Source organism: Cottoperca gobio, chromosome 10 (assembly GCF_900634415.1).
Source record: "Cottoperca gobio chromosome 10, fCotGob3.1, whole genome shotgun sequence".
In the NCBI taxonomy this organism is placed as follows: domain Eukaryota; kingdom Metazoa; phylum Chordata; class Actinopteri; order Perciformes; family Bovichtidae; genus Cottoperca; species Cottoperca gobio.
This window is the reverse complement of record NC_041364.1, coordinates 11,688,815-11,716,538: the sequence shown is the minus strand read 5'-3', so window position 1 is coordinate 11,716,538 and position 27,724 is coordinate 11,688,815. Positions and strand designations below refer to the sequence as shown.

At 40.4% G+C, this 27,724-nt stretch overlaps 2 protein-coding genes across 3 annotated transcripts; both read left to right on the top strand.

The window, feature by feature from the left end:
- The first annotated feature begins 1,789 nt into the window (after positions 1-1,789).
- ssrp1a (structure specific recognition protein 1a) lies at positions 1,790-15,184 on the top strand. Of its 2 annotated transcripts, XM_029442340.1 has the most exons (19): positions 1,790-1,927; positions 3,433-3,512; positions 3,977-4,162; positions 6,743-6,848; positions 7,219-7,412; positions 7,499-7,599; positions 7,863-7,992; positions 8,105-8,208; positions 8,511-8,639; positions 8,724-8,945; positions 9,493-9,565; positions 9,691-9,696; positions 11,649-11,781; positions 11,875-11,920; positions 12,045-12,177; positions 12,284-12,457; positions 13,317-13,432; positions 13,537-13,711; positions 14,651-15,184. In XM_029442340.1, the coding sequence occupies exons 2-19, from the start codon at positions 3,459-3,461 to the stop codon at positions 14,714-14,716; spliced, it is 2,148 nt and encodes a 715-aa protein (XP_029298200.1). In that variant the 5' UTR covers positions 1,790-1,927; positions 3,433-3,458; the 3' UTR covers positions 14,717-15,184. The 2 variants fall into 2 exon arrangements, with proteins under 2 accessions (XP_029298200.1, XP_029298201.1); XM_029442341.1 differs by lacking the exon at positions 9,691-9,696.
- Positions 15,185-20,833: 5,649 nt separating this feature from the next.
- On the top strand, positions 20,834-26,577 carry p2rx3a (purinergic receptor P2X, ligand-gated ion channel, 3a). The gene is made up of 11 exons (XM_029441706.1): positions 20,834-20,876; positions 21,168-21,239; positions 22,045-22,114; positions 22,839-22,941; positions 23,060-23,137; positions 23,233-23,374; positions 24,579-24,715; positions 24,807-24,900; positions 25,533-25,598; positions 25,695-25,772; positions 25,927-26,577. The coding sequence occupies exons 1-11, from the start codon at positions 20,844-20,846 to the stop codon at positions 26,050-26,052; spliced, it is 999 nt and encodes a 332-aa protein (XP_029297566.1). The 5' UTR covers positions 20,834-20,843; the 3' UTR covers positions 26,053-26,577.
- Positions 26,578-27,724: the final 1,147 nt, after the last annotated feature.

The window sequence follows — 27,724 nt, the reverse complement described above, 5'->3', positions numbered from 1 at the left end:
TTTCTCCTTCTTTCGTTGTCCTCCTCCTCGGTGCTGCTGGTGATTCACCGGGTTGACGCATCACAGCTCAACTTGACAGAGCCGCTAAATCACGGGACTTGTCACAACTCATATCTGTCTCCCTCCGCTCCGCATCCTCCTGAACACAATCTGACTGCGGCCGTTTGATCTTTAATCTTTAATCTTTAATCTTTAATACAGTAAGAGTCCGGCTGGATCAGATCAGGAGGACCCGGCAACCCTGCGACCCTCAAATCATCCAGGAAACAAGGAATTACATGTTCTCTCTTTACTTGATCTGTCTCTAGCCTATCTGGTGTTATTTTTATAATAATTGCTTTTAATTCTCCTCTACGTTATTATCCATGGGTCTTTCTTTAAATAAGAAAAAATCCAGTGAAGAGCAATTAATTTTCTTCTCGCCTTTACGCAAAAGTAGGCCCAAAGTAATCATCAAATAATTTATAGGCATATGAATTAAAACTTTCAAATATCATGGGACAATGTACGACAAAAAAATATATAAAAAGCGAGGTAAGATTTCATTGAGCAACCTATATTGTGTATAGTTATCCAAAGGGATATTATAAGAACATAGGGCCTATAAAATTTAGAGGCCTCACATAAACTGCGATACAGTTACAAGTTATCAATGGAGCATAACACACTGACTCCCTATAAGGAAATATTCCGTCAGTTTTTCTGTCTGTTACTTGTAAAGGGAGAGGATGAAGAGTGCTTTCCTGCTCCACTGTTTTTCTCTATTCTCCCTTCATTCCTCGGGTTTTAGTTGTTGGATTACGGTGATCTTCTTCTCTCACCCCAGCTGTCACTCAGCACACCAACAGCAGCCCACACCGTGTCGCGCGTGCACGAGAGGAGAGAATCAAGTGGAAGCACAACTGCTGATTGTGAATTTGTCCTGGATCCAATTAAAATTATTTTTTTCACTTTATTACTACATTTCACTTAACATTAACTCTAATTGCTCAAATGTTTAGTTGTTGTATAGTTTATACTGTTATACTGGCTGTATATATACCTATTTATTCTTATTTATTTTCTTATTTCTGTCTTTGTGCTACACCTGGATTTCTCCTGTAGGGATCAATAAAAGCTTAACTTATCTTATTTTACATGATAAAGACCTTAAATGGATCCTGATTTAATATACTGAGGCACTGTTCTTTCTTTATTTTCAGTTTTGTACTTTTATTGTAGCATGTCACATTTTCTTAAATTCATTTGTTGAATCAAATTTGTATTTAAAAAATCTAGGTCCTATTAGGAAAAACTGTACGCACACGCACAGAGAAGGAGCAACAGATGGGTTTATAGGGGCCAAACATTTTTTCCAAAGCCTCCTGCCTAGTTTATCTGGCTATCTGAGAATCCACTGAGTTTATTTGATCAAGAGCCTTCCCACTGTCACATTAAGTCTGCTCTGAATCATGCAGTTTTATAATTTAAAGAACTAGGTCTATTTAGACTTATTGTATTACTTAATAATTAGATATATGCCACTTCTGTAATGTTGAACTCTGTGTTCAGAAGTGTTACACTTTTGACATTAGAATAAAATAGAATAGAATAGAAATGTACTCTGTCAATTTCATTGGATGTGTTGTGCGCCACCCAGCGGTGATGAGTGGTCTCTGCAGTCTGCGCGAGCCTGGACACGGACAGACTGTGCAACAACTTCTCACGAGAGTTCCCATTAGCATCTCTATAATTCAAGCAATGTTTATACACAAACAGCTGCATCTAAGTGTTTGTGATTTAAAATGTTAGGCTTTAATGATGAAAAGAAAAGATTTTTCGCCAAACCGGAAGTAAATACAAACAGTTCGTGATTCTTTCCTGTGACGTAGCGCTAGCTGCCGATGCTACACGCGGGAAATAGGCGAAGCTGCTCATCACATTGACAGTAAGGCATGAAGTTTTCAAATTCTATTTTAACGCTTTTTTAAATGCTCATTTTGAGATATTCGTAAGTAACCAGGGCGTATAGAGCGCGTACGTGCTTTACGTGGAGCTCTTTATTTTGCTAAATGAATTCTGAATATCACTTCATTTCTTTGCACCGGCCTAGCTCTGCTGGAGCGCTCGATTTGATGTAGGCGGTGTCTCCACTCGGGTGGTGCTAGCGCCCGTAAATGTTAATTTGAGCACTCAGTCGAACTCATTCTCACAACGATTTATAAAACAGGCGCACCTTGTGCAGTTCAAGTTAGCCTAGCTATTGTTAGTGGCACAGCATGGCTGTTAGTTATCGGTTTTATTTAGAAATAGTTGGACTGAAACGTTATTAACCGGTTAATGTCAGAAGAACATATTGGTACTGCTCGCTAACAGCCAACGTAAACTGTTAGCTAACGTTAGCTCACAACTCTACTCTGCTTTAAACTGAGAGCACAGTAACGTAAGCTAGCATCAGAAATATGAATAACGTTATCACAAAGAAAACCAAAAGTTAATAGAAATAAATGCAATAATGCGTTAAGTATTAACACCATCACATGATGGCAAGATCAGATGGGATGTTTTGTCCCAAAGTCGATTTGTCTTGGACACACACCGTTATCTGCTTTAGGAAAATCTAAAAAAAAAAAAAAAAAAATATATATATATATATATATATATATATATATATATATATATATATATATATATATATATATATATAAGTACTCTTGTAGCTTAAATAAAAGTAGTAAAAAAATACTGTATTAAGTAAAAGTCTAAGAATCAAAATTGTACTTGTGAAAGTACCAAAGCTATAGCAAAAGCATTTCAAAAAGTAAAATGGTCTATTGTGCAGAATGGCCCATTTGTGAATCCGACATATTATCTTACTGGATTATAACTATTGATGAATTAATATGATCATCACTTTAATGTTGCAGCTGCTAAAGGTGGAGCTCATTTAAATTACTTTATGAACGGCTCTATACCTTAATATATAATGCTTCTTAATATAATTAGTATTATTCATCTGAATCTGCAAAGTAGCTGAAGTTGTCAAATTAATGTAGTGGAGTAAAATGTACAATATTTGCCTCAAACTAATACTTCAAGTACCTCAAAATTGTACTTAAGTACTGTACTTGAGTAAATGCACTTAGGTACATTCCACCACTGCACACAGTTCATGCACAGACGGCCACCAACCAACACATTGCTCGTTTTACACACCAGTACTCGTCATGATAGTGTAGTTACATCATTTGTGCAGTAAGACGTAGTTAGGCTCTAGGTTTCTCTCTCTCCTCAGTGTGACTGAGTATTCTGCTCAGCCACTAACAATCATGTTTTAATCAACATCAAGGAGCTCAAACAGTGGAAGCAATTGAAAATACAGTTTAATTAAACAACCTGATATAAGCCCTGAAGATGGTTTGTTTTATCTAATTCCTTTTCTTTTGTCTGTAGAGCATCAGTCGTCGCCTGAAGCTGAGATGGGAGAAACACTGGAGTTCAACGACATTTACCAGGAGTTCAAAGGCTCCTGGGTTAGTATCCCAATGGGCATGAATCAGAAACAAGTCATCTGCTCGTATGCAATAAAACTTGTGCAAAATGATTTATACTGTTCAGAAATATATCAGTACATCCCAGTTTTAAATGGATTATCTAGAAAAGGAGGTTCAGGTTCATGTCACCTTTTCCCAGACCCCAAGATGACATCTTCAGACTGCTTGCTTTGACAGTCCAAGATCCAAAGATAATTTTATTATTAATATAGAAGACTTGAAAATCCAGGACATTGTCACATGTGAGAAATTGGAACCATTGAATTTTTGGCATTTGTGCTTTAAAATCTATTATCAAACTGGGCAGATTTGTAAAATGATTGTGAGTTCACTGATGGATCTCTTTTCAGCTTCTCTAAAGCCAAACTCTTGTGTCTTTAAATCCCAGCATTAACGCAAGTCCTGTGTCTATTTGTGTTTGTATCTCTCTTTTGTCACTGTAGAATGACGGGCGGCTGCGTTTCAACAAGCAAGCTGTGGTTTATAAGAGCAGCAAGACGGGGAAGGTGGACAGCATCCAGGCTATTGACCTCAACCTTGCCCAGTGGAGGCGAGTGTGTTTAGGTCATGGCATCAAGCTGGGCACCAACTCGGGAAATGTCTACAAATATGACGGCTTCAGGGACACGGTGAGTTAGTTTTAGTTAAGCAGTGGTTTTACAGTTTTTGAGGTTTAAGAGTCTGATCAGTCTCAAGCGTCTGACTGACACTGTCCCTTCTTGTTCTGTTGGGATACAGAAACAGACTCTAAATCTTTCTCCCTGGTTGTATTTTTCTGTTTCTGGGAAATAATTGTTACCTTACTCTGAGGAGAACAAGGCAACAGTGGAATATTACTGACTGACACACACTGCTGGTTTGTTCAGCGCTGTGTTTATGACAAAGGATGGAACACAAGGAAGGGGACCGGCGATAAACAACTTACATCCCGTGTCTGACATTTCCACGGAAAAACGCTACCATCTTGCAAAAAGGCCACCATTGAGTGTGTCTTATTATCAAAAGTATGTGAATGAGTTGGCTCTTCTCTACAAAGCTCCTAATGGGATTAATGAGGGAAACCAGCGCTAGCATGTGTGTTCCATAAACAGTGTAATCATCGGCTCATGTGAGTCAGTGTTTATATCAATCCACTGAAACAATTTGGCTCAGAAGACAGACAAGAAAATAAATTGTGGTTGTGTTTGTTTTTTATCACCCTCGGGTTTTTTCTTTTCTTTCCCCTGCTGCTTTGAGTGTATGGGGAATGTCAGCACGCAAGTAAAAAAAAAAAAACTGGGATGGAGGAGTGGGTATAACCTGCAGTCTGTGGCTGCGAGCGATGCCGTCTCCTGGGGTTAATCAGCGTACTTTTTTCGGAGATGGATCCTCTCGTCCCAGAGCGCAGGGCGTGATGTCATTGTTTATTATCCCACAGCCAGTGTCAGTAATCGAGAGTTGGCTGGAGGGTTAGCCGCTGGCGAGCTGTACAGGAGCTTTGTTGCATCTGTCCTCGACAAGAGTCCTGGTGCAAGACGTCTCTGCAAGAGACGCTGTTATGTAGCTGACCTGTAATTGTCTGCTTGACGGGGTTTCGAGGCACGTCCAGCTGTTCTGTTTGTGTCAGTTACATGTGTAGTTTGTTTTTGGACGAAGACATCATCACATTGAATGTACGCAGCTGCCTGTTGTGGTAGCATCTTGGTGTCAAACCTTAACTGTATAATCAGAATCTGATCCATTAGGTTCAATAAAGTCTTGAAGAGCCCGATCATGAAATATCTTATGCCTTTCATGTGTGCTGTGAGGCAACAGGAAGTTGGCCGGTTCTATGGGCCTAAAAATGTGTAGACGGGTAGGGCTGCCCCCCTCCCCTCTTAGTCGATCATTAGACCAATTGTTTTGGCCTTAGCCGACTAAGATTTCTTTTAGCTAGTAAATAATTTTCTATGCTTTCGTCATGCTGAACGACTTGTTTCCAAGACACTTATAAGCACATTTATATTAAACACAAGATTTAATGTTGCGCATGATTCTTTGTGAAAACTCAGTTTTACAGATTTTTAAATAAATGATTAGTCAAACAAAATCGTAGGAGTGTTAGTCGTCTAAGAATTTCTTTAGTCGAGGACGGCCCTAGAAGGAGGAATGCCTTATTCAGTTTTTCTTGATACATACATGCAAATGTGAGGTTGAAAGTTGTTGGGAGAGAATGGTTGAACAATGTAGTAATAAAAGACAGACGGTTATGTTGGGTAAGACTGTGAGTCTGTGGTGGGTAGTGGGGGGTCTGTGTTTATTATGATTAAATGAGCTAAGCAACAACGAATCTGCCAAAACTGTAATGAGGAGTAGAGAAACACTCAACAGCAGGCCTGATGAGCACACTGGGAATGAACACACACACACACACACACACACACACACACAACACACACACACACACATTCACACATCGACACAAACAGGCCACTTCTGCACAAACTCTTGAATTTTTATTTTTTTATGCATTTACACATCTGCTCACACATGCTCTCCTATCTAAACAATGCCTTAATCCAGGCTAACAAACACGCTGATGAACACACACACACACACACACACACACACACACACACACACACACACACACACACACACACACACACACACACACGGACTCTCTGGGCTCTAATTGGCTGTAATAACCTTATGGACAGGCAGATATCCAGGTGCGTAAACTCTTGTTTCCCACAGAGTCTCTACCCGGCACACACTCGCACACCACAATCACTTCCACATGTGTGTGTACTACGAGGACATTGCCTGTGTGTGTGTGTGTGTGTGTGTGATTGAGCATGTGTTTGTCGCTGTGTGTGACTGTGTGTGTCCTTTCCAGTTGTAAGCGGGCCTGCAGGATAAATAAACAGGCTGATTGTCAGTGGAGGGGCGGAGGACACGGAGGGCAGATGGATTACATTCACCTCCAGTGTTCCCAAAAGGCCTCAGCGGCGGGCGCGGTTATAATTGCGTCGTGATTAATTAGCCCTCCATCCCCTCACCCTTTTTGGAGGGTGTTTTTCTAAGCTTTGACCCATGCGGTGCCAGTGTTACACTTATTAACATGAAGCCTCCTCTTTTTCCATCTATTTCCTCCTCTTTTCATCACTTCCTCTTCTCTCAACTTCTTTTTCTGCTTTACCTTGCGTCCCCCCACCTCTCTGCTCCCCCTCTTACCTTTTCCCCACCAGGACATGGAGAAGATCGCTGATTTTTTCAAGGCCAACTACAAAGTGGAGCTAACGGAGAAGGACATGTGTGTGAAGGGGTGGAACTGGGGAACGGCCAAGTTCTCAGGTAAAATTGCAAACGCACAAACAACCAATTGCTAAACGGTTCATCAGTTATCAAAATAGTTGCCAATAATCTGTCAAACATCTTATTGATTAATCAACTGTTCGTTTCAGCTCTTATGTACGTTCTAAAAAATAAGGAGCAGGGTGCACAATTAGCAGCTACAGTGTCAAGTTCAGTTTATTTTATTCTAAGTAGTATTAGTATTATTTTTATCAACCCAAGTGATGTGTAAAGAACAGCCCTAAAGAAAGTGTTCTCTCTAAGAACCATGAATTATGTTTGATAGCTTTTAACTGAAAGGCTCTATGATGGTCGGGTTATGAAAATAGATTTTTGAAACTATTTTCCTGTTTCTCTCTCTCCACCGCAGGTCCGCTGTTATCATTTGAGGTAAATGAAAGTACAGCGTTCGAGGTCCCACTGGCCAACGTGTCCCAGTGCGCCACGGGGAAGAACGAAGTCACTCTGGAGTTTCACCAGAACGACGACACCGAGGTCTCCCTCATGGAGGTCCGATTCTACGTCCCGCCCAGCCAGTCTGATGAAAGACAAGATCCTGTGGAGGTAAGGAAGGATGCGCTTCCTTTTTGAATGTATTTATTTTTCTATTTTTATAATGGTGCTAAAAGTGTGTGTGTGTGTTTCTTCAGGCGTTTGCTGAGAATGTGTTGTCTAAGGCTGATGTGATCCAGGCCACCGGAGACGCTGTGTGTATCTTCAAAGAGCTGCAGTGTCTTACACCCAGAGGAAGGTAGAAGATACACACTTAAATACAAAACAAAGTCACTCAAAGATGTCCTCATTTATGTTATCCCATCAATTGCAAACTTAGTCCAAAGTGCCTTGCGGTTTGCATAAAATAATGCAGTGTTGGCATGGGAAGCCACATTGGTAGTTAGATGTCCACACATGACCAGGTTGGTCCTTAACTCCCTCAGCTACAGAGCTGTTGTTTGCCCATTCACCTCAGACTTTAGTAAGACTGCTCGCTCATTTCTCTTTGTCATCACTCAGATACGACATCCGTATCTACCCGTCTTTCCTTCACCTCCATGGTAAGACCTTTGACTACAAGATTCCTTACACCACAGTCCTCCGTCTATTCCTGCTGCCACACAAGGATCAGAGGCAGATGTTCTTTGTGGTGAGTGGACGGACTTCTTCTCTGTCTGACTTCTTTTTCCCCCCCTTGTTATTTTCCTCGTTCCATCTCACGCTCTTTCTCCCCGTTTGTCATTTTTGTGTCGTCTCAATAGATCAGCCTGGATCCTCCCATCAAGCAGGGTCAGACGCGTTATCACTTTCTCATTCTGCTCTTCTCCAAGGAAGAGGAACTCAGCCTCACCCTCAACATGAGCGAGTGAGTATGTAACAGTAAAGGACACCATGAGGTTATGGGCTGCATGTAGCCAAGTGCAACATGAGCCGTGGTTGTGTTGGGGAGCTTCTATAAAAGGCCTGTTACATTGGTAATACAAGACCCCTCTTACTTAATGACAAGACAAGCTCACTTCTTGATGTTATAAAGCATGTATCCACTAGGGGGAAGCAAAGGTCTGAAGGAGTCATTTACATGACTTTCTCATAAACACCAGAAAACTCTCTTTCAGGTGTTTTAATTTCAAGATAGTAAACCTGTCGTATGCTCCGTGTGTTTAACAGGGAGGACGTGGAGCGCCGTTTTGAGGGCAAACTCAGTAAAAACATGTCGGGCTCTCTGTACGAGATGGTCAGCAGGGTGATGAAGGCCCTGGTCAACCGCAAGATCACTGTGCCCGGAAACTTCCAGGGGTAAGCACCCAATAGACAAATTCCGAAACACACTTTCTTTTAACTTGAAGTAAATCCTGTTAAACGTGCCTCATTCTTTCGCAGTCACTCTGGGGCTCAGTGCATTACCTGCTCCTACAAGGCCTCCTCAGGCCTCCTCTATCCCCTGGAGAGGGGCTTCATTTATGTCCACAAGCCCCCCGTGCACCTGCGCTTCGAGGAGATCTCCTGCGTCAACTTCGCCAGAGGCACCACCACAACGCGATCCTTTGACTTTGAGATCGAGACAAAGCAGGGAAATCAGTTCACCTTCAGCAGCATTGAGAGGTGAGAACTACACTGGTGTTTTACAAACGTTTTATTTAGTCTTAGTCCTGTGTCAAATGTCATTGATAGTTTTTATCATGTTTATTCAACCTGTTCTTTTAATTCAAGTTTATTTGACTAAAAGTTTTGGCGTTTTAATCTCCTCTCAGAAAAAGAAAACAAAAACTATTTTAGTCAATCTAGAAGATCAGCTCATTTCTTTCTCCCGAGCCCTGTTCTTGTCATTGTTCACTTCAACAGAAGTAAGTTCTCCTCACTGTGCTCGTTGTGTGCTGCCGTCGTTGTGATATGGCGCACACGGCACAGCAACTGGGACTGCTGCATGGAAGAAAAAAAAACGGTCTATAATATTTTGTCTCCTTTTTTTGTTAACTTGTTTTGGTAAGGTTTTTATTTATTTAACAAAAAATGTGTTTTTTTGTCAACAATATTGGATATTGGTACGGTCACAGTTAGTGTCATCATTTTGTCTTGTTCATGGGGAAGAATATCATTGACTGAAGTTAAATTCAGCCAAGATAACCCCCGTCTTTCTCTGTTCCTTCAGAGAAGAGTACGGCAAACTGTTTGACTTCGTTAACGCCAAGAAGCTCAACATCAAGAACAGAGGCTTCAAAGAGGTAACTCATCTACACATCTTCCAGTTTGTGAACATTGAGAAATGACATGAGTTTTGCCAGACTTCCATCCCAAATATTGATGCTTGTTGCCCTTCTCCTGTGTGTCTGTCCTTGTACCCCTGTAGAAGAAGGTGGGTATGGTCACGGGCGTCACATGTGTGAACTACACGCTTGATTTTTATCGGTGTGGAGTGATTTCTGCTTGCATGGCGTACTGGTGTGTGTGTGTGTGTGTGTGTGTGTGTGTGTGTGTGTGTGTGTTTCCGAGAATTGTTTCCTATAATCTTGATTTTGTTTGGAGGTTACCAATGAGATTGCTGATTGATTGATTGATTGATTGAGCCTGAGAAATCTTGAGTGATTTATGAATAATCGTGGGACATGGGGGGTGAAGAAGTGTGAGACTCTGACATCTAAGTGAGTGTGTGCGTTTGTTTGCATCGTGCTGACTAATATGTGGCCCGGGGGCTTTTGGTGTGCTTTAACACTCGACACAGCTGCCTGACGTAGGCAGTGCTGATTGCATTAATGCTGTCTGCTGACATATACAAGTTCCTGGTCTGTCCGACAACACAGTCAAAGCAGTAACTCGGTTTCTCGGGTAACGAGGCCATCTGTTGCCAGGGCGATGGGGTCAGCCGAGTAGGTGAATGAAAATGAATGGGCCTGCGCTCTGTTTCCTGTTGGTGTTTTAATAACGGCCTCCCTGAGTTGTCGGCTGTCCGTCCCCTGGCAGACGCAGATTTTGACACATGGAGACGGGAAAGACCGTGTGGGAGGAGAAGAAAACGGCATTGCAAAACAGTGACTACGTTTACAAGCACATTAATATCCCACTACTGTTCCAGTATTTATCTGGGTCGTGTAAACGGCATATTCCGATTTAGGCCATATTCCGAATGTAGCATTTTACAATTAAAACATGTTAATTGAACATGTAAACAGCGCGTTTGGAATATGTGTCTCAATTGGGGTTTTAACCGCAGTTTGCCACTTTCCTGTCCTGCCTCTCCGGTCGAGCCTTTGCTGCGGGGCCGCAGGCTTCTGCGCCGCGTCGACTGCAGCCGCTTTGTCCACCACGCAGCTTTACACCTTAAGTTCACAGATTGTCTCTTTAACTTTACCAGGCAAGCCTAGATCAAATATCGTAACTGCGATCTTTTCAAGAAAGTGGTTGAAGAAATAATAAAGGAAGCTGTGTTCTCAAACAAGTCCTCTGACAGTGGAAAATGATGAAAAAATCCTATTTTAATGGCTGCATACAGGAATAGTAAAGGAATATACATTTACACTATCCATATAAACGGCCTATTAGCAATATTGTCCTTTTTGGAACAAGGGAAAAAAACCTAAACGTACTCCCTACCGCTAATGTTCGGTCTGATGACCGAAAAACGCAGTCGGGCGAAATTCTTCTTTTTACTCTCGGGTGACATCTTTTGTGAAAGAAACTTTGCACAAATAAAGAGCAACGAGTCGCCTTTATACAGGCAATGGCCAAATCTCAAAAATGTGCACCAACTCATGAACATCAGATGTCATTCATCCGGTAGATATTTGTAGGTAAAAGAGTTGAACCTTGGAACAATCCTACGAGCGAGCATCACGTCAAACAGTAAGATATTCTGTAGGTTAGAAACACGAAAATGGTCTCACACAGGGCACAATGTTTGTGAAGCTTGAAATCTAAGCCAACAGTGTTTTCTTTTTTTATTCATTGGTCGATTAATTATTTAGTCAATTGAAGGAAAGTACACCACAATATTGATATATTGTTTAAATCCTATAATAAGTAAAAATCCCAAATCATTGCCACTCAATTGATTCTATATGTTGTTGGATAAAACGAGCAATTACATTTTTTACTTTATCCTCTTTTTGAAATTGTGATCAATATCTTCTTACATTTCATTGACTAAGTGATTAATCGATTATGAAAGTAATTGTTAATTGCAGCCCTGACATAATTGTCTCATTAATGAGCTTTGCCTGCTGGTAGGTCATGGAAGACTCCTGTGGCTATGCTGTATGGCTGGGTGCTGTTGGTTTGTTTTTTGTTTCTGACCGCACAGTTTACTTTCAGGGCATGAAGGGTAAGATTGATGAGTACAGTGACTCAGACGAAGACCGGCACGATGCCTACCTGGAGAGGATGAAGGCTGAGGGCAAGATCAGAGAGGAGGGCAACGACAGCGACGAATCTGATGGCGAAAGCGGTGAGTGACAGTCTCGGTATGACCGAAGAAGCCATTACATGTTGAGTTCAGAAGATCAGTAGGTTTGATTTTCTGTCCTGTTTCACTCTTTAGATGAGTCGTTTAACCCCGGAGAAGAGGATGACGACATTGCAGAAGAGTAAGTGACTGTTTCTTGAAATTGCTGTTTGTTTTGAGTCTGTTGCATTTTTTTTCTTCTGTCACTTTGGCTTCTTAAACCCAGCTGATGTAACTTTCCTCATTTCTACACCTCTGTCAATCAGGTACGACAGCAATGCCTCAGCGAGCGAAAGCAACAGCGAAGACGGAGACGACAGCGGCGAGGAAGGCACAAAGAAGAAGGTCAAGAAAGTCAAAGTGGTGAAGGAGAAAAAAGAGAGGAAACCACGCAAAGAGGTGAGAGAGCAGTTGGGTTTTTGCCTCCAGTATTGCAAACAGATACACAGAATATATAAACCTGTAGAATTGCAATCAATTACCTTCATGTCTTCCATCTGAGAAGAAGAAGAAGAAACAGAAAGATGCCGGCGCCCCCAAGAGGCCGATGAGTGCCTACATGCTGTGGCTCAACGCCAGCCGTGAGCGAATCAAGTCTGAGAACCCGGGCATCTCCATCACAGAGATCTCCAAGAAGGCCGGAGAGATGTGGAGACAGCTGGGCAAAGATGACAAGGAGGTGAGTCAAGAGGAGAGAGAGGAGTTTCTTTAGTTTTACTCCTCCGCTCTCACAACACTAGATATTTAACTTCTAAGTATTAGTTTGTGTGCAGCAGAACAGAAGCATTGTGTTGAGAGAGAGAGAATGGCTGTGACCAACATAATGACATAAAAGCAAAGTGTCGTATGATCATTTTATATTTGGGTGGATTTGGATGTACGAGGATTAGAGCTGGGCGATGATTCGATATAATTTATCGTCTTCCAATGGAATCGTATCGTGATGAAATCTAATATCGAGATACAAAATTAAGATTTCTCCGAAAATCAGATTTTTAAATGAGAAAAATAATCTAGTGTTTTTTATTTGTCAAGTATTAGATTCACACAGCCTTATTTCATATAGGCTGTTTATTGAATTACAAGGAAACATGATATATTGTGATATATCGTAGAGATATGAAATGACCTAGGAGATTTTGGCCACATCGCCCAGCCCTAATGAAAACTTTTTACTTCTATGCAGTCAATGTTACAAAGTATGTCATCAAGTTTGTGTCTGACTCACCCTTTTTCTTTAATTGTTTCCTTATGTCATTTAAAATGGAAAATGAACGCAGCTAAATCTTTTTCACATTTAAGTTACAGATGTATGCCTTTTTGTAGTCGATCTAAGTACATTAAGTAATATAAAGCAATGAAAGAAAGATGGCATCAAACAGTTTTGAAGTGCACTATCTGAAAGAACAGCCAGATGTGATGGTTTTATTGCATCTGTGCAACATTGACCTTTAACAGAGCATTGTTTCACAAACCCAGCCTTAATGAATTTGTCCCAAGATGTGTTATTCATTCCTCCACTTGTCTGTTTCCTTCAGGAGTGGGACACAAAGGCAGTAGAGGCGAAGAGGCAGTATGACATAGCAAAGAAAGAGTACAAAGAGAGCGGCGGTGGTGCGGCCGGTAGTGCCGGAGCATCCTCCAGTCCAAAGAAGTAAGACTCTCAACACAGAAACTCATGTTTGTTTGTTTGTTTGTTTGATAGAATCAGTCTTAAATATATGTCACTTTTTTTCTCCCCACCCTCTCACCCGTAAGGGAGAGTAAAAAATCTGGAGGTAAGAAGGAGGAGAAGAAGAGAAAGTCAGCCGGGGGAGATAAGGACAAGGAGCGGGGCGGAACCAACGACAGCTTCAAGAGTCGAGAATTCATCGAGACCAGCGAGGACAGTTCATCAGGCGCTGATCACAAGAGCAAGTCCAAGAGGAAGAAGGTAAAGCCAGTGTAGATGCAAACGTCAATATCAGAGCTGCAGCAGGATCCATTATCAGATTCATCCTCTGCTCACCCCAATGTGCAGACACCACTCGTAGTGAGTCACTGTCTACACGTGTAATATACATTTGTGTAATGATAAACTCATTACGGTTGAAAATCGTTTCCCACCATTTCTAAGTTAGAATAAAAAGTTCAATGCAGAGAATGTTTTAAGTGACTGACTTAAAGTACTGAAACGTCTTGGTTCTGATTGACTCGGTGTCCATTAGTTTCTAGTAACTGGACCATATAACCAAACGCCTCCAGTATGATGTTCTAAATAATTGTGGCGGTACTAAGCTCTAGTTAACAACAGTAAGGTGTGCGTGTGCGCTATATTATGTACCAAAATACACTGTTGTATGTATTGCTTTTGGGAAATCGAAAGAAGTCCTGTATATCCAATGAAGTAATGTTTTAATATTACATTAAAGGATTCCTTAAATTTGGTGGGACATTTTGCTCTCTGGTGGAAAAACAATGTAATGGAGACACAGTTACCTCAAACATGTTTTGGTATTTCTGTTACATATCGGCTGACAAATTCACAATCTGTGATAAACTGATGTCCTCAGTGTAGCTCCAGCCTGATTTTAAACTCCTGACCCAGCTTTGTGAAACGTACTCCTTCCTGTTTTTGAATTCTGAGGCAAAGGAAATATTTTTAACCGTATTTGAAATGGAGACGTGAGACCGCAATTAGTTCTATAAGTAATGGCAGGTATTTTTAATCTGATTGCACCTGGCATTTTGTTGGTGGTTTAAGAGGGAGAATAACCTCCAATTCCCTTTTCTACATGAATTTGATGGATTAGTCTCAGATTTAGAACAAACAACCTTTAGTCTTTCTTACACACTCGTACTTACCCCCCTTTCTTTGTATTGTTTTAACCAGGAATCCGATGAAGAGGAGGAAGAGGCTGCATCCACACCTGCCAGCTCAGAGGCAGAGTCTGACTAAACACACACACTTTTACCCATCCGAGACACAAACCAAGGACCAAGCATTTATACTCTCCATGTTGATCTCACACAAATGGACTGACAGACAAATCAACAGACTTTCTCTTTTACATGTTTTGCTTTAAGAGTACAAACAGACCGTGTAACTCTAAAAGCTCATGTAATGTTTGATATTCGAGCAGGTTTTCCTACTGTCAGCTCAATGTTGGTATACAGGTGTACCATATTTCCCAGAATCCTCGAAGGGTTTTCTTTCATCTCACCCACGAGGACGGTTATAGTTTCATAGCACTGAGGAGTATAAGTGTTATTAGTTGATTTAATGTGAACAAGGCAGAGGAGCAGACGCAAAGCTGTTTTGTTCTTGCTGTGTAGAACATTTAAATACTGCAGTTAGGTGTTTTTTTTGTGTTTTCCCATGTCATGTTTTCAGGCTTGAATAAACAAATGAACCATTTTTATTAGAGCTGCACTTTGCTGTTTGTTCCTTGGTACACAACTTTCTGTGTCACGCTGCTGCTTTAAATGTGTCTTTATGGTAGCTACTAAACAAGTTTCAGTTTAGGTCCCTGCTAACCCACATGTTTTATTTGTCGTCTGTAGATTTAGGTTTGCCGAGAGAAAAATTGTTAGAAGATGCGTTTTTTTTTATCCAACTATCAGCGAGATTTTTTGGTGAAACTCAATCTCTTTTTTCTTTTTTACTCTTGAGCTGTTGTAACAAGTGAATTCCCCCGGTGTGGGGTCCAGAGGAAGTTCTTATCTTATAGGGTGTGTAGCCTCATAACTAATAAATGCGTGAACATTGATTTAAATAAAACAACTCAAAATAACTTTTACTCAAATAAAACATCAGCTTGTGTGCAAACCTCGCTCAAACAGCTGATGGGCTTAACCATATTTAATATGCTAAACCAGGAACTGTTCAAGGTGCTCCACCTGCTGAGGCAAATCACGGGGATATGATCAAAAGCTTCAGAACAGCCACCAAATGGGCCTTTAGTGAGTTTTATTTAATGCCATGGCCAAGAATAAACTTTAAACTTCACACAGGCCTGTGGGTCGGCCATTTTTCTAAGCGAACCATGTTAAAAACAGTCCTCATGGATAAAGGTGGCACACAGGACTTAAATCCCGGCAGACTGACCGCTACTCCATAATATTCCAGACTCTGCACAAAGACTCACTGATCATTTTCACCACATGAAAATTATCCACTAAAGAAATGGCCTGCGGCTCGGGGAGATCTTGGCTCTTACTGTAGCCTTACTCAGGAAATTCCCGGAGGATTCCTCTCCACTGTGGTCTTGTACATCAGGACCATTTAACCAGGCGGGGCGGTTTGCGTTTTTTGTTTTCACAGGAAGACGGATGACAAGATTAGTTGGAGAGACAGTGGTTTGAAAAGAGAGGTGGGGTCTGAGTACACAGCGGTTTGTAAAAGGGCTGCTATATAAGGGTCGCAGAGGGTGGTTTTTAAGAGCCAAACATTCCCGGATGTGGACAGTGTCGGTTTGGATGCTAACATACTTTACCTGCACATCCTGCTGCAGTAACTGAGTGGATGTCCTCAGAATGCCCCTCGTGTTTATTGTCAGCTACATGTTGGGACATTTTGACGTTTTAAATCATTTTTGCTCAATAATCAGTGACGCTTCAAATCATAATTTCCCTAAATTCCACTGAAACGTTAAATCTTAAATTGAAGCATTTAAGGGAAAATATCCATGCTATACTTGGGTACATCGGTGAATGCTAACAATGATATCCAGGTATAATGTTTACCATGTTCACCAAAGATGAGGCTGATGTCATTAGTTTGGCAGGAATTTGGTCAAAAGCCAAAGTATTGGACAAATTAAAAAGTAGACCTGATTACAGCGCTCGATGAGAAGTTAGGGATCACTAAATAGTTTTTTCCTGAGACGAACATGAATGTCTTTAACAAAGTTTCATGGCAATCCATGAAATAGTTGTTGAGATGTTTCAGTTTGTACAAACGTGGAGGACCGTCATTGCCATCCCTACAGCCAGAAATAAGTAATGCCACAGTTTACGCGTGAGGTTGTGTTCACGTGATCTTGGGATGTTTGTGTGCTGGCATGTCCTAAATATAGCGGTTATAGACAGATGGAGTGTGAATGTGTTTACATGGATCCCTTCCTGTTGAATTATCACTTTCATTATGGTTTCCTCTTTCACAAAGACAATCCTCAGCTTCCTCCTCATGTGTGTCCGCATCTACGATCTGACAAAAGCTGTCTCGTATTTGTAGATGTAGTATATGTTTCACGGTATCATTGGCCATTACAGGAATGCTTACAGTCTTTATGATAAACGTTATAGTCGCATGCAGCCTGAAAGCTTGTGCATGTGTGTTTATCCTGTCTTGTGTTAGGTTACCGTTAATTGACCACAAACATAATGGACCCACTTAAGAAAAGTCTCCATGCACATACAGTACAGCACACACACACACACACACACGCACATGCTGTCATTGTATCATTACATTATCTCCCTGATGTGAGAGCCAATAATCCTGCTGGTGCTCGTGAGTGTATTGAGAAGTGGTCGTATCATATGTCGCAATTACTGTACAGTTGTCAATAACACAGTTTATAATTCATGACAGTGCTTCAAGCTCCCTATAGGAGTCTGTAAGTATTGAATCAGATTATATTTTTACATACAGTACTGTTGATGCACAGAAATGAAGAATATGATGTTTAATGGAGGCATGTTGAACATTTGGATTTGTCTGAGTGGTTACATTTAAAGTTATGACAATTTCAGAAGTTTTCACAGCTACTTTCAAGACGCCGTGACCGCGTCTCTGATCAACTTTGTCCTGATTCGCTTCTGAACTGTCCTGTTCGTAGAGTAAAAAAATAAAAAGATATTTATTTGCATGTAATTGTAAAACATGGCACTTTTCACTTTAATGAATACATTTTAATGTCAGCAATGTACAGAAATGTTTTCTCATACCGGATGTTACAGAATTTCTTGACCGATTGAAAATTCGGACATTTCGGTTTAATTGTTGTTTGCATAAATGAACAAACATCTTTGATAAGTATCTCCTCAGATGTCAATGTTAATACTGATGAAGAAATGGATCGTGCTTTTGTTATATTGCATGTTTTGTTTGTGCTCCATCCCATGTGATCAGGGTCCTGAGCCACATAAATACATTTAATTAAATACAAATGACCATTAAAGCAAAATTGCACAATGAAAAATACCATTTACACTTTGGAAGGAATACGTTAAAAGCTAAGGCCGATTTAATTAAACTACTATAACTGATGAGTAAAAAAACAAAACATAAAACATGAACCATAAAACAGCTTGATCTCAGACAATCTTAGTAAAACTATAACTAATATTCTTGCATCTTGTATCTTGTTTAAGTAACCATCTTTAGGAAGCCTGTGTGACGTCAGACCACAGTAAACAGATTAAAGCATGTTCATTAACTCTGTCCCATTTGTAGTAATACCTGTTAAAGATCCTCACTCTTAGTAAACCAACAAAATAATCAGGTAATGATGCATTGCAGAAAGTTTTACTTAACAGCTTGCTGCTATCAAACTGCTTTAGATTTTAAGTGAAATGTGCAGGTTTGGGGTTAGATTCCCTCTGAGGCACTAACACTGAACATGAATGAAGTGACGCTAGTGCATATGAACAACTCACTGAAAGGATGTCAAAAGTGTGTCCTGAAAATGGATCTCGAGTGTGTGTGTGTGTGTGTGTGTGCGTGTGTGCGTGTGTAATTAGCCAGAGATTGTGAGAGAAAAGAGGCATGGGAGATGGGGATTTGTGGTGAAGAAAGAGAGAGAGGGAGGGACATTAGGACTATTTCCCATTTTCCTCTCATTCATTTGAGTAAAGGAAAGGGAGGTCCTATTTTTGTCATAAACCAATGAAACAAGAGGAGAGAGACAGTGAGGTTTACCATCACAAATGCAATGAAGCAGATGAACACAGGCCACACCAAGTGAGTGACAGACAGGAGCAGCTTGAAGATTGAGACCACGTTTCTCTCATTAGAATCAGGAGTGAGCTTCACGGTTTTACCTCCACACTTCTCTGAAGGCACCTGTTGAGGCTGGTACAGAAGTTGCACTTCTCTCTCAGGCCCGACCCGTCGTCTGTCGTTCTCTGACTTGCACTGATAAGCAGCCATGGGCTCCTTGGCGTTGGGCTGCGTCACTGACTTCTTCACCTACGAGACGACCAAGTCTGTGGTGGTCAAGAGCTGGTCTGTGGGCATCATCAACCGGGTCGTGCAGCTTCTCATCATCTCATATTTTGTCGGGTCAGTGATGTGTTTTTTTTTGCATGTTTAGTGGGTAATTGTGAATGATTTGTATCTGTCCTACTCAGGTTGTAGGTTCATTCTAATTACAAACACACATTTCTGTCAACTCACCTCTTGTGAGAGCCATGCAAATAGTTTTGTATTTATTTGGTCAATTTTGAGATAAGAGTTTTCTCTGCAACTACCTTCATAAGAAATAGTGTCTGTGAAATCTGTTTACAGTTTCCAAATGGCTAGAAACCACCAGCACTTAGTGTTAAATATCCTCATTTTCCCTTTAATTTCAGACTCCAAACATCCTCTCTAGTAAACAGCAGAACAGCGTTAAAATAATTACTCAATCTTTTTACTTAAGAGTAACAATAAAACAATGTTCAAATACTCCATTACAAGTCAAATCCTGTATTAAAAGTGTACTAATGGAAAAGAAAGGAAGTATTATCAGCTAAATGTAATCAAAGCATTAAAAAGTAATCATTGTGCAGCACAACAAGCCCCTGTCGTTATTATACATGAAATTATTTGAGGATTATAGCTGATGCATGAACTTCTACGCTGCATTTTATTCATCTTTAAGGGTACTAGAACCTGTAGTGGAGTAAAAAGTATAATTCCTAATAAAATGTAGTGGTGTAAAAGTATGAAGTAGCATAAATGATAATGTACTTAAGTGTTGTTCAAAATCTTTAGTAGCCAAAATCGAACAGGGGATGTCGTGATCAAGTCAGTGAACGTCTTAGACCAGAAGGCCGCACAGATTCCCCAAACCTAGGATTTAAAATGACTTTTTTTGCATTTATTTGCAGTGCAAATACATTTAATATTGAATATTTTCTATCTTAATCTTTATAGTACTGTGGTGAACAGACTTACTTCTAGCCCAAGTTGCTGCCTCTCATGAATTGTCATTACATTCAAGAGTTAGGCATGCAATTAATCTGTAATGTTGTTCTGAACGTATTTCAAGATGACCATCTAGACAATAAAATAAAAAAGATTTTTTTAAACTATTTTTTAATCCAAACAAAGATGGTACGCGTGAACCAAAGTAACAACTTTTACTATCACTTATATTTGACTATATCAAAGTGTTAATGCCGCTATTGATGCTTTTATACTTGCGTTGTGCTATAAGAGCGAGGGCATATGTCATTTCTGGTTTCCTCGATAGGAATTTCAGTTGCAAGTTGAGAAACAAACAGAATATTTATTTCCTGTAGATGGTTAGAAGAGTTTTTCAGGGTTCTGGAAATACATTCAGAACAGCAATAAGTGAAAAACCTTCTGGGGTTTTCAAAGAGAATGTTTTTTTTTACTTGGATGCTTAGCGCTGTCACTCGAATGTAATGCAAAGGAGGCACAAAATGTTGCTACCTTATAGTTAAATAAAAGTAAACAAACAACTGAAAACATTACATGAGTGGCGGTGGAACAGCAATATGAACATGTTTGTATCACACAGGAGAGTTTTCCCTTTTTTTGTCTAGATTTCCAATCTTCTGTCCCGCCGCATACATGTCTTTGTTCCTTGATGACACATTATAAAAGGCAATTGTATTTGATATAAATGTTGGATAATCCTGCAAAACCCAATAAAGAAAGAAACTGTAATATAAGACAGGAGGGTAAATTGTGTCCAAGACTTCTTGAACTTAACTCTTGCCCTGCGGTTAAATCTTTTCTGTCCTGCAGCTGGGTCTTCATCCATGAGAAAGCTTATCAGGTGACCGAAACCAGCGTCGAGTCCTCTGTGATGACCAAAGTAAAAGGCTTCGGTTACCATAACAACCATGTGATGGATGTGGCCGACTATGTCTTCCCCCAACAGGTGCGTGACCCTGAGCACGTGGTCCACGCCCACAGAGACACCAGCATGACCTTTGACCTTTTATTGTCCGAGGTTCCCTCTCAGTCTTCACACATAAGGAAAGGTGGTGGTTTGAGGAGCATGTGAAGAACGTTGATACAGAAAATGTGGTATTGTGTATTTCTTGTAATAGGTTTTATGATGAACAAGCTGTCTGCCAGCTGATCCATTTTTCTATGTGCGGCCCATTTTGACCGTCGTACATCATGACATAAAAATAAAGTCTACTATAAATGCTCTGCTGTGTTTCAGGGTTCAGGTATCTTCTGCATCATGACCAAAGTCATCGTCACAGAAAATCAGTCTCAAGGAAAATGTGCAGAGGTGAGGACACATTCAAATCTTTCTTTATCCTTGTTCGAGAACAAACGTGTTTTATGTAAGGAAAATCTCTTCTTAAAGACGTTTACAAATGTTTCCCTATTTTTCCAGTTGATATCTTAACTGTTACACTTGTTATTTTCTTCTATATTTATTCTATTGTATTTTATTTGTGTACCTGATTTTGTCTACTGTCAAATGACTCCAATCCAACTCAGGTTAGGTTTTCTTTGGAGCAGGGTAACAGATTTATAGCGAAATTTGCAATGATATTCTGTATTTTAGCTGTCCCTTTTGTTTTCTTTGTCTTCTAACATCTTGGCCCCAAGTGTTTTCTCCTTAACATGTTATCCTGTGTATAGTTGTTTTTCTTTGTCTGATAATCCATAAATACAATCAAGCCATACAATCCATCAATGCAACCATTTATTTCAATTTGTAAAGATTGACATTACGGTAAACTGCCTCCTTAGGTATGGAATCCAACAGTCACCTGACTGACAGGTGTTTTAAATCAGAGCTGTCGGGCCAATCATAGAAATAGAGTCCTTAGAAAGGTCAATTAAAGGAAGACAGTGCAACAAAACAATGGTCACATATCTTCTAACTCATTTGTCTCATTATTACCATGTGTTCTACTGAAATGTTTAAAAATGATTTTGTCCAAAGATGCTCTACATCCGAAACCAGTGAAAGTTAAGTGTCTGTATGATGATGTCATGTGTGTGTGTGTGTGTGTGTGTGTGTGTGTGTGTGTGCGTGTGTGTGTGTGTGTGTGTGTGTGTGTGTGTGTGTGTGTGTGTTTCAGTTTGGTAGAAAGTTTAATTGTACCACAGATAACGACTGCGAAGAGCATATCAACAGCGTCCTTGGCAACGGTGAGTCTAACTTCTTAAAGAGAAACTTTCACGTCATTATCAAAGATGTTACCTGAAACACAAAAAGACTGCAGTAAATCCCAGAATACATTTACAACTTGTCGTGATTTTGATCAGGCGAACAAAAACCTTCTTCAAAGTTAATTTGCGTAGAGACTTTCAAGGAATTATTGCATTTTGTGAGTGAATCTGTTATTCAGAAGAATGAACAAATCTTTCAGGGTTTGTTCAGTTTAAAGTAACTTTGCCTCAATTTCTGACCACATATTATTTATTTTCTTTCAAAGGTCATTTTATTCAACATTTCTGCTACATTAAATGGTGTTAGGGATACAACAAGTGATGTAAAAGCAGAAAATTATGAACTAAAAACAGGAAGTAAGCATCTTTCTACATTCACATAATCTGCTAGTGATGCACTAAATACTAATAACTGGCTGCCGCTGTATTAACTCAAAACCAGATCATTGTGTCCATTAAAGCCACAGTTGGTAACTGCGCTCTGATTAGTTGTTTTCTTCTGGCACGCTTGAATCTTGGAATTCCCATTAGGACCACTAGGAGGAGGCAGGGGAACAAGATTTTTTTCCCAAAGATTATCTGTCTCATGCACTACTGTCAGGATATAGTGACAGTTTCAGCAAATAATACAAATGTTTTTATCTTTAATAGAGTTAACCACTTCAGCTTTACCTGACGTCTCTCTTTCTGTCTTACACAACAGGGATAATAACAGGTGTTTGCTTGAGGGATTTCAAAGACAATAAGACTCGGGGTCAGTGTGAGATTAATGGATGGTGTCCAGCCGAGAACGACCATGTTGTAATGTAAGATTCACACACCCACATACACACGCAGATATGCTTGTGCACCAGATGACACTTCCCTCTTTGAAAAGCTTGATTGTCAACCTCACGCCTTTTTCTCTGTCAACATCCTGCCCAGCAAACCGATGCTAGATGTGAACAACTTTACCATCTTTATAAAAAACAGTATTCGCTTTCCACTCTTCGATGTCACCAGGTAGGTCACACACACAGGCATGCGTACACGCACATTCTCAAATTCAAGCAGCTGAAAACAAATGTAATCATATACATACAATTATTTTCTCTCAGAGGGAACTTTCCCTCCACAATGACGTCCTCAGAAATCAGGGAATGTAAATACCACCCGGTGACGAACCCCTTCTGCCCCATATTTCGTGTGGGGGACGTGCTGAACTACACTGGACAGACCGTGGAAGACCTGGCAGAAAAGGTCATATCTGTCCTCTATTTTCTCCTTCCTCGTCTTTCTCTTCAACATGTCTTCATCTCTTTATCCCCAAGGCTAAAATGTTGCAACTGCACAGGAAACTACAAACAAAGAAACAGTTTTGTTGACATGCATGGGAGGGTTGTACTGTAATGAAGGATGAACCTAATTTATAATAGATTGGCACTCACAGAACGGTCCCATTTCACAAGTTGGTAAGTCATTCTTCTGACTTTGGTGAGTTCATGAGCTCAAGTCGTTATATGGAATAAACATGGATGCTACAAGGAAGATGTGTTATATTATATTGCTCAGAGCGTTTCATCTATATGGTGATTTCTCGCACTCGGGAACCAATTTTTGGGATTGTTCCAGAACCGCATATCTTGCAAGGTTGTATGATTCATATGTGCTCCAAAATGTTATGGGTTCATCCTTGGCCCATGCTACACCCTTCAACCAAGTTTCATGAAGATCGGGGTAGTTCTTTTTCTGTAATCCTGCTGACAAACAGACAAACTAAACCAAAAATATAATGTAATTATTATACACATGGGGAGATGTACAAAGACATCTTCCTCACCATCACCTGACTTCATGGTGTAATCAAACTAGGGTTTAAAATAACAAAATGTTGCAGCAAATTCAATTAATTCCAATGGATTCACTGCGATTAGTCATTGAAGACTTTGACTTGAGAATTCATGCGGTTGACCAAACAGCAAGCCTTCTTGACAGCACTCACCTTTGAGAGGACTGAGAGTCGGAGAGTCCAAAATAGAGGAAAATATTGTGGCTTACTTGCTGTGTTGCATCATTCACTTGTGTCCAGCCTCACCTGCTGGAGTAGAAACTGCTCCATAAAAGAGGAAATGTTCACAGACAGTAATGAGGCAGGAGTCAACTGTACAAATACGTCTTTTAAATAAACTGTGCGAACCTATAGTCCGGTTAGCGACGGAGCTAAGCTTGATGGCTTTATTTTCTCTCTTCAATAACTTTTTATTGAACAAAATGATGTGCAATGGTGCATAAAATGACATGGTCAAGGTTAAATTTATTTATATTACGCTTTACTAACTGGCCATGTGAGTAGTCGCTACATTACAGAGCTTCTAGAAACAAATCTTTTGTAAAGACACACCACATACCTACAGGTGTAGAGCCTCAAGGTGTGTCTCTCTTTTCCCTCATCTTTCTCTTTCAGGGGGGAGAAATAGGAATAAACATTGCGTGGAAGTGTAACCTGGACATGGACATTGAATATTGTGTCCCCAAGTACGCATTCACACGACTGGATGAACCATTTTCCAAGAATGCCGTCTCAAAAGGCTACAACTTCAGGTAGTGAGGCTGATCTTTCCTCTTGGTGTCTACTCGATCTTTTTTTCTTTTTATCCTTTGGTCACTTTTTTTCTCTTTTCTTTAAATGCAGATTTGCCAAATATTACAAGACAGTGAATGGGACTGATTTCCGGACTCTGCACAAAGCATTTGCAATCCGCTTTGATGTTATGGTCACTGGCAATGTAAGTTGTGGTGCGAGTGCATGTGTGTTTGTATGAATTGAAAACACATTTTAAACCAACATTGTCATTGAAAACATGTTTAACTAGAAGAGCACTCGGAGAGCACAGACCTTCGCCAAGGTCGTTTGCATAAGTGAAAGAAAATTGTGTATCCCCCTTGATACGGATCCACTTCAACATTGAATGGGTTCTTCCTTGGCACCGCCAAGTGCCATGAAAATCGGGAAAGTAGTTTTTCTGTAATCCTGCTGACAGACAAACAAACAAACCAAACCAAATCACGAAAACGTAACTTCCTTGACGGAGGTAATGTCCTTTAAAGTTATATATATGTTTCAAACAGCACCATAAAATGTCACGCGCCACAAGTGTCATTTTGGCTGGTTGCCATTAAAATCGCCGATAGTGTTGACAGTGTTATTGCAATTTGTAAATAGCTAACCGGTTGCTGGCGGTAGAACATTTTTACCATACAAAGAACATACGCGCTTTTCAACGAGCGAGTTGAGCGTAATACGGTTTAAAAAAATATTTAAGTACCATTTAATTAAAATATTGACATTTTGGAGAGAGCACTCCTGTCTGGGACTGTGTGTACATTATGTCTCCTAAACTGACTCCATCTCTTCCAGGCAGGAAAGTTTGACACAGTCCCAACACTGATCAACTTGGTAGCTGCCTTCACCTCTGTTGGACTGGTAGGGATTTTTGGATCAGGCTAAAGATAATACAAATGTATTTTTCTTGTTGCTGTCAGCTTTGATTACACTTTCTTTTTGTATCTGTGTCTGCAGGGTACGGTTCTCTGTGATATTATCTTACTGAACTGCTTGAAAGGAGCAAAACAGTACAAAGCCAAGAAGTTTGAAGAGGTAATGCGTGTTTCTTTAATATAGCTGCATGCATTTTGACTGCCAATACGTATAGACACTGATGGCAGAGGGACATTCACCAAAGCATTCAGTCCAGGTGAGCTTTCCTGTACGAGCTCCATCACGGACTTTCTTCATTGTTTTGTCCATCTAGGTGTCGGATGCTCAGATAGAAGCATCCCTCGCTCAGAGTCCAGGCAGCCAGATGTCACTCAAAGGTATAAAGAGCTCCTATGACTCTGGAGCCATTTCCCTCGCTACCTCTGATCAACCTATCTGACCGACAACAACAATCTGAAGAAATGGACTTTCCTCTCTCTTTCTCTTTCCCTTATTGACTCAACACTACAGTTTTAGGTTGACAAGTTTATGAAATTGGGTATAGAAGGACAAGGCTGCTGCCATCTTTGCAATTTCGCAACAACAAGGGGGAGTCAGAAGAAAATTGTTATTGCCTTTACCTCATCACAATAACTTCAACCTCCTGGTTGGCAAAGATTTAAGATGAATGGCAAATGTTTAGCATTTAGATAAAGCTTAGTTTAAACTCCAACCATTAAACTCAGAGGGAAACATACTGTAGTAAACTTTGTATTTTATTGTAAGCAGTTTCATTTTACAAGATATTTTACAGCTACAATAAACTGCGACCTGATGTTTATTAAACCTGAAAAAAAAACGTTCTAATTTCTTCTTAAATTAGGTACTGAGAATAAAATATTTGCGTAACATTTTGGAGAATTTCTTTTTCCTGTCCTGTTCACACACTCACCACCCTTCTTCCCAGTCTTGAACAAATAAAAGCACTAAAGAGTCTACTCATGGTGTAAAGACATGGTTACTGTGTGTGTGTGTGTGTGTGTGTGTGTGTGTGTGTGTGTGTGTGTGTGTGTGTGTGTGTGTGTGTGTGTGTGTGTGTGTGTGTGTGTGTGTTATGAGAGGGGGCTGCAGTGGGATTAATGTGTGTGTGGTCTGAGGTTTACAAATGGAATACATTATTAGTCCACTTCTGGGCGATGACTCACAGTGGGTAAATCAGGGGTGTCCAAACCTTTTTCACTGAGGGCCACATACAGAAAAATATACGAAGGGCTGGGCCACTCGTACTTTTGAAATATATTCCCTAAAAAACAAAACAATCAAATGCAGGTAAATTATGCTTGATAATTGAATATGCTTAAAGGGGGGGGGGGGGGGGGGGGGGGCAGCCTCTATCACAGCTTTCTATTAATGAGGTTTCATCTCATTTGTAACAATAAGGGTTTGCAGCTCATTCTCAAAACAGAAGCCTGGGGGGGTGGGGGGTGGATATATCTCAAGCTTGTTAAACAAATACGTTATTGGGCTTGTTGACACATCAACTATTGTAATGGGACCAGCATTGCATTCAGTGGGAGCAGTGATGATTGGACTGAAGGATGCTGCAGGTCAGGAGTAAGTTTGGTGGTTGAGATACGAAGGACATCACAGAGATGCTGTCGCTCATTTTGGTTCTCAACCTGCTTTTGTTCAGAGTTAACAGAAAATGTTTGCTCACATGTTGACCCGAACAGACTCATCATTCTTTGTGTGTGGCGTCTCATCAGAGGAAACTTTTCCAAGCTCCGGTAGAAGTCGGGGAGGGAGAGAAGCTGATGTTGATTCTTCAGGGAATTATCGTATATAATTATTATATATAAGTTCTAGTTGCAGTCTACTCTCTTAAACTTCTTCTGCATTCATCAGCTCGATTTCTTTCTCAATGATAGAACAATCTTGGAAGTGCTGACTGAATGCTGTCATGAGAGACGTGACATGAGATCAGAGACGTGATCACAGACACATATTTCCCCTTGTTATCAGAAAGCTTGGCCTTTGGAAAAGCACATTTGATTTCGGACAGCGTGGGGAAGTGCGCAACATTGAAGTTGCGTAGTTGTGTCTCAAAGAGACGGAGCTTCACACAGAGTAGG

Coding starts and splice junctions, on each gene's coding strand:
- ssrp1a (XM_029442340.1), top strand. CDS start 3,459: ATGGGAGAAACACTGGAGTTCAACGACATTTACCAGGAGTTCAAAGGC. Junction 8,946..9,492: donor ACCTTCAGCAGCATTGAGAG/GTGAGAACTACA, acceptor CTGTTCCTTCAG/AGAAGAGTACGGCAAACTGT. Junction 12,178..12,283: donor AGAGGAAACCACGCAAAGAG/GTGAGAGAGCAG, acceptor CCATCTGAGAAG/AAGAAGAAGAAACAGAAAGA.
- p2rx3a (XM_029441706.1), top strand. CDS start 20,844: ATGGATGTGGCCGACTATGTCTTCCCCCAACAG. Junction 22,115..22,838: donor CAACAGCGTCCTTGGCAACG/GTGAGTCTAACT, acceptor CTTACACAACAG/GGATAATAACAGGTGTTTGC. Junction 22,942..23,059: donor GAGAACGACCATGTTGTAAT/GTAAGATTCACA, acceptor CATCCTGCCCAG/CAAACCGATGCTAGATGTGA.